This window comes from Lontra canadensis, unplaced genomic scaffold (genome assembly GCF_010015895.1).
Source record: "Lontra canadensis isolate GAN:19392208 unplaced genomic scaffold, GSC_riverotter_1.0 scaffold106, whole genome shotgun sequence".
In the NCBI taxonomy this organism is placed as follows: Eukaryota; Metazoa; Chordata; class Mammalia; order Carnivora; family Mustelidae; genus Lontra; species Lontra canadensis.
In genome coordinates this window covers 4270954-4283142 of record NW_022631100.1, presented here as the reverse complement: position 1 = coordinate 4283142, position 12189 = coordinate 4270954, and the positions used below count along the sequence as shown (strand labels likewise).

The 12189-nt window shown below is 48.2% G+C and overlaps 1 protein-coding gene across 2 annotated transcripts in view; it reads left to right on the top strand.

The window, feature by feature from the left end:
* Nucleotides 1-11382, top strand: part of KIAA0040 (KIAA0040 ortholog) — a 37816-nt gene extending 26434 nt beyond the window's left edge. The window contains exon 2 of one of the 2 annotated variants that reach the window (XR_004380440.1): nt 11319-11382. Coding sequence is in view for 1 of the 2 variants with exons in the window: in XM_032838848.1 (XP_032694739.1) it covers nt 4619-4918 (300 nt within the window). In the remaining variant the exon portion in view is untranslated. Of the gene's footprint in view, nt 1-4485; nt 5123-11318 lie in introns of those variants that run through there. The other variant, XM_032838848.1, reaches the window with a different exon arrangement.
* Nucleotides 11383-12189: the final 807 nt, after the last annotated feature.

Genomic DNA, 12189 nt, shown 5'->3' with positions numbered 1-12189 from the left:
CACAGAGTCTAGAATTACAGCCACAGACCCTCAGACCAGCCATAAACAGCAAGGTTACCCATGAAGTTCTTTTCATTTAAATGGGCTGGGGGGCCCATGATTCTTTGGTGGTGAGGATTGGCCTTGGAGGTAAGGGAGGGGGAAAAAAAAAGCTCAAGGCTAGAATTAGTCCATTGTCATTTGGAGATAACCCACTGTTTCTTCGATTGTTTTATAGTATTTTACACTTTACAAAATGCATTAACTATATTGAGCTCTTTAAATCCTCACAGCATCATTAAGAAGAAACTCATTAACTTCATTTCGGAGCTGAGGTTCCGTAACTCACCAAGGTTACACAGATCGGCCCAAGGCTCAAACTCAGGTCTTCCGGCTCTGGGATCATTATGACCAATCAACACCTTATGTACAGACAGATTGAAGCCTCTTGGAAGAGAGATACTACAGAGGATGTAAAGATGAGTCATTTCTGGTTATACGGAAACTGAACGTATTGTCCCTCCTCCCCTCTGTCCTACCACCCGCCCCCCATAACAACTACGAACCAATCAATTTGGTTGGCTCCTATTTTTGGTTTTGGAGGAAGAGACTAATTATCTTTCAAATAGTGTCAGCAATACTTGAGATCCAGCAAAACAATGGGGTCTCCCAGAGAGCTTTCCTAAGGCCCAAAGTGTGGCTCCTTTTGCAAAACAGTCTGTGGAAGTTCTACCTTTTAATTCATACCACCAAGGAGATATTTGATTGTTTCCTGGAAATGCTCACAATGCGAGACTCATAAATACTAATGAAACGGTATAGATTAGCAGAGCTCAGCAAGTAACCTGGGGGGCCTGAAAGAGAATTCTTAGATTAAAAAAATATAAAGAATACCTTCCTAATTGAATTTTCCCCAGACTGGGCTCCCAAATGTTAATGAATGCTCTCCTTGGCTAGATGGAGAGTAGACTCAGATGAGTATCTTCAGGAATCCAAAAGTGAATTATCGACTTAGCTTTCACTTGAAAAGAAATCTATTTACTCAAAGGCTATTTTGGGGTGCCATGGGATAGACGAGTTTGAGACAAAGGTTGGGAGGGGTAGGAGGGCCTGGGACACTGAGTTAAACATGTAATTCAAATGCATGCTTCTATTTTGGCCAACTAAGCAACCTAAGTTGAAATTTGCTTATTATGGGGCGCCTGGGTGGCTCAGTGGGTTAAAGCCTCTGCCTTCGGCTCAGGTCACGATCCCAGGGTCCTGGGATCGAGTCCCGCATTGGGCTCTCTGCTCAGCGGGGAGCCTGCTTCCTCCTCTCTCTGCCTGCCTCTCTGCCTACTTGTGGTCTCTCTCTGTCAAATAAAATCTTTAAAAAAAAAAAAAGAAATTTGCTTATTATATTTGTCTTTTACAGAATGATCCCTCCATAGTAATAATAACTCTCCTGGAAGAGGCTCTGTGTCCTTGTCCCTCATCACTGAATCCTAGCACCTGACACAGGGCGTGGCACATATTAGGTGCTTAATAACTGTTAGTTTAATGCATGAAGAGCTCTTTTGCTACATTTTCCAGAGCTGTTCTCACCCCTGTTCTCTCTTCTTGAAGGGCATCCTCCTATTACAAAGCCCCCAGATAAACACACACCCTATAGAGACCCTCTCTACCCTGGCCACAGCCTATAGTCCTCCTCTCTCCCACCCTGAGCCCCAGGCTCACCAAGCACCCTGCTCTCCTGCCATGTTCTAGAAGTTTCTCTGCCTAGAATCTGTGCCCATTCTTTTACCCATGTTTCTCTGCCAAGATTATGCTCCTCTTTCCAGGTCCTCCTCAGAAGGCTTTACCTTCATGAAAACTGCCTTGATATTCTCCAAAGACTCAAAACCCTTCCTCTCTCTCCCTGGCCAGACCCAAAAGTGGGCCCCTGATGCGTGTTTTCTCCCTGCAGGGACCAGTGTGGTATCTGGCAAGAAGAGTTTGTCCACGAATGTGGTGGTGGTGGTGTCTAATCGGAGTCATAGAAATGCAGTCCGAGGAGACTTTGGTCCCAGGAACGTATATGTGCAGATCAAATTAGGGAGAAGTACCCAGAGCATTCCCTCAACAGGGCAGGACCATCCCTCCAGATGGGCCAGAAAACTCTGGGGCCAAACGAGGACTGGAGTAAAAGCTAAGGTGATGGCAAAGCAAGAAGGAAAAGCCAGAGAGACAAGTGGGTGGGAAGGAGCAAGGCAGCAGAGTGGCCTTGATGGCGGGTTCGAGGAGGTCCAAGGGTGTTTTCTCAACAAAGAGGCTGTGGGCTTGAAGGTGTGTGGGCAGATCCATGGCCTCTGATGTTCCCAGGGCCTCCGAGGGGCTCAGCAGAGCCTTGGGCAAGGGGATGTGACTTCTCAGAACGCTCTTCTTTGTCGCATGTTGAGTTTAAGTTCAGGCAGTCAGAGGCTTCCTATAAACCTCCACCTGAGCAGGCCTGGATCTTTATTGTGTGTCTCTTTGTGCCTTTGTGAAGTAGGTGAAAATGCAAGTAAATCACTCTGCGGCCTTTTTCCACAACGCACTGGGATAAACATCGAAGTCAATCCAGGGCCACACATCATAAAAGTCTCTAAACCCTGGGCTACTTGCCAAAATGGGTCAATTCCACACAAAGGAGAGGCTGCTCAGAGCAACTCCTGTGAGAGGCTCACCCCTCGGGGACCTGGAATCAAGTTTTCCGGAATCTGTAAGGCCAGCTCTGCCAGGCACTCGCCGTGTGACCTGTGCCTTGCGGGCTCACCTATAAGATGAGGGAAATAACCGTACCTGCTTCATTAGGTTGTGATGAAATGAATGGAGTCAGTTGGTGGAAAGTGCCTAGAATGGTGACAGGCATCTCAGGGCCATCCCATGGCGCTACTTCATTTTCATGGACCAGATGGCATAGGAGTGGTACCAATGTATACAACTGAATAATTTGTATAAATAACGCCCTAAGGGTGTGAGTCCACGTGCCAGCAGACTAGAACCGAGTTCAGATGGACTTTGGAAGAACACACGGGTACACGGAACACATATCGAGTGCTATCCAAGGAATCAGACATCTGAGGACAACCCCCAAGGATAACCCCCTACCCAGGAGGGGCTACTCATCTCTGTCCCTGTGCAGCACAACAGAAGGAAGCCTGGACTTCATGCTGACTATGAACCCAGGTCCCCCAGCCCTTTTCTCCATAGACAATGCACCATCCTGTTGCTCTCTTTAAAAATATAATTCATATGGAAGTGATTGGAAAAGTATCAAGTGAAATACAAATATAAAGTAATATCATCGTCCTGAACTCTGAGTGTTCATTGCATCTCTGTGTGGCCTTAGACGTGTTGTCTCCCCCATACGGGGCTCAGATTCTTAATCTTTAAGTGAGAGCATTGGTTGGGATGATCCATAAGGTCTCCAGCCTGAAAATTGATGAGTCTTTGATCTTTGGGTCCCAGGCCATGTCTGTACCGGAAGGTCTCATGAATTTCCTTGAAACATGCTGCCCTCCCAAGTCTTTAGACGTGGGAACCTGTGGATTCCAGAAGCAAAGGAGCCTTTAAGACCTCATACTTGAGAGCTGAGGCCTGAGATAGATGTAGAGAGGTGACAAGGGTACCAGTAGAAGAAGGGCCCCTCTGTACAAGCAACCAGAACAGCCCTGGTTGTAAGTTGAGCTCAGGAGGGCAGCCGGGACCCCATCCCAGTTTCCAAACACCATTGCTGAGCAGCCCATAAGACTACCTTTCCACCACAAAGAACAGGACCAGGCAGAGAAGGAGACTGGGGAATGTTTGGCTGAGGGACAGAAAGCAGAGATGAGTGTGATGAGAGAGAAGAAGGTAGAAACAGAGGGAACCAGCAAAGGGTCTCCCACTGCAAAGCTCAGCGAGTCCTCCTTGGGCAAAGGAGTGGGATGTAAGGAGGGAGGACATGGAGCAGAGAAGAGAGTGTGAAGGCAAGGGTGAGACAGGACAAGGACCACTGACCTCTTCACCTGGGGGAGGTCCAAGCCCCTTATGACAGGCGGCAAGATTTAGACATTTCCCCTTGTGCTTAAGCTTTAGTAACTATTGAAAACGGCAAGTTGTATTCAGAGAAAGTCACACGCAGCTGTGAGGAGTATGTGTTCAGCACCTATCTGGTGAGCTGCAGGGAGAGGAGATGAGAACTGCTCTTGGAGAGGCACTGACCCCTACCCAGAACACTGACTCTACACTTGGTTCATTTATCCAACAAATGCCGAGCGCCCACTACATGCCAGGCCTGGTACACTACTAATTCTTGTACACTAAGCCCTGTATAGTGTGTATATGAATTAGTTAGTAGTTAAATGCATGCATTTATTTTGTTTATTGGGTTTCAACTCCACTTCCGTGAACTCTGGAAATCTCCAATTCCCTCCCTTCTCCTATGCCTAAAAAATTCGATGTTGTTAAAAATCATAGATCATTCCCTCTGCATTTCTCCTGAATTATTTGTTTTGCTCTCTTCAGCTGCTGACACTGGCATGCCCAAACCCAAAACTGGAAGAGGAGTAAGTGACAAGTGGACAAGGCTGCCTTCTCTCGAGCCCAGGACCTGCTAGGGAGCTGAGAGCTTCCGCTGGCCCCAGTCTAGCCAAGCACCATGGAGAAAATCAGCTCCTTCTTCAACATCATTTGGGACACCATCTTGACCAAACACCAAGAGGGCCTCTTCAACACCATCTGCCTGGGCATCCTTCTGGGACTGCCATTGCTAGTGGTCATCACATTCCTCTTCATCTGTTGTCATTGCTGCTGGAGCCGGTCAGGCAAGAATGGCCAACAGCCAGACCGAAACAAGGGGAAAAAGAGGAAGAAGAAGAAGAAGGCTGAAGAGGACCTCTGGATCTCTGCTCAGCCTAAGCTTCTCCAGATGGAAAAGAGGCCATCACTGCCTGTCTAGTTAGGCAGGAAGCAGAGGCATCTCCCTCGGGAAACAAGTCACCTGCTAACTACCACAGGCTAGAGAGCCCTGATGTGAGGCACTCATGTCCACAGAGGAACTAACCAAGGGACAAAGCTGAGGCTGAGTGCCCCCACGGAGGACAGCCCGGGAAGAATTCGAGACAATCCTTGGGTACTGTCAAGGCAGCTACGTGTCCAATAGCAATGCCACCGACTCAGGCATGCCTTCCACCTGTCTCCAGCAAGCTCCAGATGCTAAAGCACAAAGAATGTTCAGACCTTTTGACGTGTCTCTGAAATGCACACACACGCACACACATACATGCATGCACGCACGTTCCGGCAACGGGTGCCTGGGCTAACGTATTCTGTTCATCAAATGGTCATTGAATATCTACTTGGTGCAAGTACATTATCTGCTCTCCCAGAAATGTCTCATGGGAAGGCCCGGCCAGATTCTAGCACACATGCACAATTATATAACCAGGAAGGTACCTCTGCACTGCCTACCCGTCTACCACTCAGAGATATGTGCTTTCCTGTTCTTGTCCCTACATAACCTTTTACTGGAAATCCCCCTCTTCGGACATTCCAGCAACCTGGTACAGTTCCCATCCCTGTATATTGACACAGACACGCCCAGTTCCCGTGTTTCCCATCTGGGAGGTAAAGTTCAAAGTGAGAAGGATCTAAATTCACTGAAAGCTCCATCTTATAACCCGTGACAAGGTTCCCATTTCCTTGTGGGGCATCTGATGTTGTCTAAGACCTCTCTTTGAGATGCTACCCCCAGAACCACTCAGCAAGCTACCCTTCTCCAAGCACCAACAAACAGCTCTTGGTAGTGACTTCTAGAATGCTCTGGAAACCAGGCATACTCCATCCACTTCAGTGAACTCCAGCAGTGGGCCTGGGCAGTGTCTTTTTTACAGACGGGGAAGGAATGCTCCACCTGAGTTAGGGATCTCCTGTGTAACCAAAGCAAGGAAGAAATTAAGACAATTTCCGGTGCAGTCTCCCAGAAGGCACACTGCAATCATGTTTGTAAGGTTGTACTGGATGCGTGGTATGCTGCCGAAGGGATAGGGAAGTTACAGAGTGTCACTGAAGGTAGAATGAAGCTGTGTAAAGGTTTATGCTTATTTATCTCGAAGCTCAGGCACATGCCTTGCACACAGTAGGTACTTAGAACTGTCTGTGGTTGCTGTTGGATATGCAATGATGTTAAGGGTAAATGCTTAATGCCTTACCGATCCCCCCAAGTGACCTTCTTTTCTGAGCCCACTAATTGCTGCAAAGGACGGGAGGTGGGCATTGAATGCTCCCCAGAGGCCGCCTGCAGAACCAACAGCCAGGTTGACATGGGTGCCCTGAGCCCCATGATGACAGGTAGACGAGGTCCACAGGGAGTTGGGGAGAGTGTCCCCGCAGCAGGCTGAGGTTGGGAGGCCGAGTTAATTCACTCATAGGAAAAACTGATTGGTATTTTGATTGTACTGTGACCATATTACAAAGACAGACTTCCCAAATTGGGAGCAGGTTGTGCTCTGAAAGGTCACTTGCAAATCTGCTGGGTAGCTCTCTTGAAATATTTCCCCACGGAGGCCGTTCTGGGTGACAGTAAAATTGCAATTTAATGAACAATGTTAGCTAAACTTCGATAGCTGTTCTGCAAGATTGGGTTCGTGGACAAATGTGTGCTCTTGGCTCCCTGGGGCTCCCCCGTGCTCACATGCCCTCCAGGTAGACTCCAGGCCAGAGGAGGGCAGGTGTCTGGTGGTGACCGCTGCACCAAGGTCTTCTAACAAGTGACCCTGTGAGTCATAATTCCGGCCCTCATGTGTTTTAGAACCAGTCACATCCACTTTCTGGCACCAAGGGGCCCCAAATGCCCTGACTCCTTAACCCCTTTGAGCAGAGAAAGAAGCACTCTCTATTTCTCTGTCCCCTTGTACATGGGCAGCCTGTCAGGGAACATCTAGCCGTCCCCTTCCCATCACCCCACACCAAATTCCTGTGCCTCCCCATGCCGGCCACTGCCCACTGGGAGCAGCTGCCCTTCCTGCCTCCAACTCTCAAGCCCCATAAGATGGATGAGTTGGGGGAGACGCAGCACTGATGGCCAAGGCTGTGTGTCAGATGTGATGTAGGAGAGAGGATCGCTCCGATCGGAGGACCACACAAGGAACATGGTTGCCATGGCAACTGGCTGCTAGTTTGAATTAAGACGGCAGTCGGTTGTCATTGCCATGACAAGGCCTCTGTCTCAGGTGCAGTGCCCTGCTGTTTCCTAATCAAATGGATTTGAACTACCTCCAGGCACGAAATGCCCAGAAACCGTCCTCTGTTGCTTCCATAGCCTCAGACTCAGGAGACCCAGATGCTGCTGAACGAGGCTTAGGTTTTCTCCTCCCCAGCCTCTCCTGACAACCTCCACCAGGGACCCTCCAACAATGCCCGGGGTACCCTAGGCCCCCAAACTTCTTTTGAATGCATGGATCCATGCAAGGAACCCAAGGCAGTCATCGGAGCCATTCCCTGTTCTTCCCGCCCATCTTCATCTTTCTCTCCTGTGTTTTCTTCTTCTCTCATTCCTGCTTCTCCCAGCACCCCATGCCAGGTCCAGCCCTTTCTTTATTCCTCCTCACATTTACTCCTTCTCCCCAGCCTCTTCCCCAGAACTGCCACTGGCAGTCAGGGGCACCTTGAGACCAGAGTCTGCTTGGCCCATCTTGGAGACTTTAAGCTAATGGAGGCAAAAAGAATGATAAAGAAGAGGCTTCCTAAACCACCACGGGCTCGGGGATCGGAACAGCTCCAGCCAAACTCGGCCACCACCATCAGAGGTGGTCTTCTCCCCACTGCTTAATGCATTTGCTTTTTTATTTCTTGGGGGGAAGGGATGGGGGGAAGGGAAAATGTAGAAAAAGGGTAGTCACCTTTTCAAGAAGAGTATAAATGGTCCAATCTGTATAGTATTTGTCAGTATTTTTTTTTCTGGAAAATTCAAACACATGCAAAAGAAAAATTTATTTAAATAAAAGACTTTGAAAATAAAAAGCTATGCCTGGCATCCTTACCTGTTGGCATCAGTTACTTTCTTGACATCAGATACTGCCCTCTCCCAGACATCACTCCGAAATGACAGAGGCAGTGACTCCCACTAGGACACAGAAGACCCGGCTGTCCCAGGATCCCTGACAAAGTTATAGGTCAAAGGACCAGGACTAGGCTCTCGCTCCACTGCCTGCAGGGCAGACACCTCGGAGACCAGGCACCTGAGAGGTGCCAACTGTGGGAAAAACACTGATGCTGCCTGGAAACTCTTAGCATTCCCTTCAATGAGGTCCATCAATGTCTTCTTAAAGGAGAGAGAGGAAAATAGCAAAAACTAAGAAAAAAATCGACCTTTAAGTTAAACCCAGTGTTGGGAAGGGGAGAGCTCCAAAGTGAAGTAGACACACAGAGACATAGATACATACATATGTTCATAGTTCCGGACATAGGTACTTAGATACACACACACACATAGCTAGCCAGCCAGCCAGCCAGGAAGACACACACACACCTATGTATAAACGCCCATCTCTTTTTCAAGTGGACCACAGCTTCGCACTGGTTGTGAAATGGAATGCTCCAGAGTCCTCCCTCAATGATGCCAAGCCGGCCATTAAGCAGAAGCCCTCCAGACCAGTGCTGTCCAGTAGAAGTAGAGAAGATGGGAATGTCCTCTATCTACACTCTCCAATATGGTAGCATTCACCACTGTCCAATACGGTAGTTATTTAAATTAATTAAAATTAAATTAAATTAACCATCCAGTAGGTGAGTTATAACCACCGCAGTTCAAGCGCTCAAGGGCTATGTGCGGCTGCCAGCTTCTGATCGCTTGGTGGGGACGAGGGTGGCAGAGTCAAACAGGCTGGTAAAACTCCGTGTTTACTGCATTTCAACGAGGGCCTAGGAAGACAGGCCTACAGCACCGGCTCCCCCTTGCTTTCTTTCCCCCCGGGCGGGCTGACACTTCCGTAGAGGTAGTTGATTCCTGGGCTCCCTTCCTCATTGCCACACACTCACAGCAGCCCAAGGAGAGTCTTCGTCCAGCCCTCTGTTCTTTCCTCCAGGACTTCCAAACTTTCCAGTACAGAGCAGGGACTGTGGTCCAGAAACCAGCAGGAAGCAGCTGCTGCACACCTGAGGGGACACCAGGGCTAAAGGCCACCAGCCCCACCTGCCCAGGCTCAGCCCTGCCCGCAGCGTTGGGCGTGTGGATCTGGACAAGGCTTTGAGTGTTCTCAACTCACCAGAACCCTCTGCGCTGGCCCCTTGTCCTTTGATTTTAGTATTTCTCCCCAAATTCAAAGTCACAGGATTACATGGACTAAGGAAAAAAAAGAGTTCCTTCAATATAGCTGTCTGTCCCCATCATGGGTTCAAAGGGATGTTTTCAGAAACCTGTGATCCTTCATTGGGGAATGGCCATGCGTGCATGTATCTAACTCCCTCTTTGAGATGACTTACTCTGTTAGCATTTTTGCTTCTTTAGCAGATGCCAGCAACACAGAGTGTTTCTGGAGAGACTCACAGCCCAGCTGGGGAGACAGGCAAGCTAATAGACCATTACAGCCCAATGTGGTCACTGCTTCCACATTAGGCTAGGACTCAGGACTAAGGGTGTCCTGAATCTGATGCTGACTCCATCGTCCCCTGGTTATGGAATTTAGGCCATGACTTAATCTCTGTAAATTCTTACCTAAACAGGAGAGTTAATGATAAGTCCCTCTCTCAAAGAGACAGGGACAAAGCAGCAAATAAGATAAAGCATATAAAGCGTTCGACGCAGAGCTCTGTAAACGTCAGCGGTTGTAATTAAGGGTAGAAGGAAGATAATGAGAGAGTTGTATCCTTGAAGCCAAAGGAGAAGAAACTTTTAAGAAGAAAGTGAGCCCATAGAGTCAAATGATACAGACAGATCGAAGGAGATAGGGGTTGAACGTAATGTGCGTTTTTCTACTCCTCTTGGCGTGGTAGGGTCCCTAATTTCACCACACGCTGCACAATCTACAGTAATACGGATACTCCCAGTTTGCAATATGTCATGGGTAGGGTACCCACTCGGCCCTTTCTGCGAGCAACCAAGCCACCCTGTGTGACAGTGCCCTCTGTGGCCAGATTGAGAAATACTTCGGGTCAACATCTTTCCACTTCCTGTGGCGTTTCCCTTAGAACATCAGTCCAGCTCCACCGCTGGGCTTCAAACTAAATGGGCTAAAGACTTCCGGGTTTTATGGGATGTTCACAGATCCGTCAGGGTCAAGATTGCCATGCTCCCCTGACAGATGGGGGATTTTCATAACCCTGAGTTTTAATTGTCCTTACACATTTTTGGTGAGGTGTTTCTAGTGTACATCATTGCCTCCAGGAAGATGTCCCTAACCACACGAGTCTTCTGGATCTCAAGACCAGACCATGCTACGCTCTGTGTGTTCTTGTCTTTCCGCGCTCCCCTCCCAGCTCATCCTCATTAGAAGCAGCCTTTATGAGGCCTGAAAAGTAACTCTCTTACTCACCACCTTATTTCCAATGACTAGAACGGAGCTTCGTGCATACCATATGCTAAATAATGTATTGATGGGGGGGGGAAGAAGAGTAAAGGGATCACTTGGGTGTCTCTTACACGTGCAGATTCTGCATCCCTCTGCCCTTTGGATAGATTTACTAAGTCTATAGTGGGTCCAGACCACCTGTTCTTCTAACAAGCACTCTGGGTAATTGCCAGTGATCCCTGAACCACACCTTGAGAAATATTATCTACTCAGAAAAGAACAGGAAAAAAAAATCTTATGGTCAAATACATTTGCAAAATACTACATAACTACATGACTTCCCCTCTTCACTCCATGGGATCTGTGGGTGCCTCATATTATCTGTCATGCCTCATACTAAATGTTCTAATGGGTACTATAGTAAAGAAACTAGCGTAACTCTCCTTAACTCAGAGTTTTCCCATCTTATTTGGCCATGAAACCTCTTTTTGTAGCAGACCTGGATGGGGCGAGGGTCCCAAGGAACACTATTGGGGACATGCTGCCGTGGAGAGCTCCTGTACCACTCAATTCATATCATCCCCCAGGAACCCCTGTCTGATTCTTTCTCACTCTGCCTTTTCCCTTCCTTCCATCTGTGATCTGTGACGATCCCATTGTTGGCTATCCACGGCACATACATCTTAGAGCTGGCTAGAGGTACACCGTTATTAAAGAAGAGAGAAGATCCAAATGTTTTGATTGCAGTTATAAGCACCAAAGTTATAAGCACCAAAATCCAAGCCCTCTTACCATTCCAGGGTGCTATGTGTTACATAAGAGTGTTTTCAGGATCTCATTTGATTCTTACAGGGAGAACATCAGGGACTGAGTTCATTCCTGTTTTATAAATGAAGAACATGAGGTCTAGAGAAGATGGCAACGCGTCCAGACCTGCAATGGAAGCCAAAGTCTCCAGGATCCTATCCTAGTGCCCCTTCCACACACGCCAGGCACCTTGACCCAGGCTCGTCTACGGATTTGGGCTCCTCAAAGACCGTTGGCTTGCCATACCTCCTTTGAGTCGGAAACCTTTGGAATGCACCTAAGGGCTCCGCCCATAAGCCTTCACAGTATTCAGATGTCTCCTTCAGGTGGTCCACAGCAAGCCTCACCTGCGTCCTTCTCTGGTCTAATTAAACGTAGTTTTCTTCACTTACCCAAGTAAAGGACCATTGCCACCCCATTTTGCTTCCTTCCTTTATTTAAATTACAATACTGCAATACCATCGTTTTCTATTTCTGTCATTACACGTGCACTGCAATTTATCAGCATTATAGAATAAACAGGCATGTATGGGCTAACCTGGGAACCTAACTTCTTTATAGAACATTGGAAGTGGAATTCTACCCATTCCCCATTTCCCCCATAGAAACAACCAACCAACAGAAGGACTTTGGGAAGTGGATACATTTACACATTAGGAGCTGCCTAAAATCTCTTCCGGGGGTGCCGCCCCCTTCACCTCTCATCAGGCCGGGGGACCCATCTCCTGTCTCAGCACCAGCCCAGGAGACCTGCTGGGGGGGATTAGAGTCCAGATTTCACTAGCCAATCCCTTCAAAGTATTTCCCAGTTTCCTGATTTGTGCATTAGTCCAGCAGCAACGCTACCTGCACCATCACTGAGCATGGGCTGGATGCTGGGCCATCCCCCCTAAGCTGATTCTCCAGGCCATGTTAC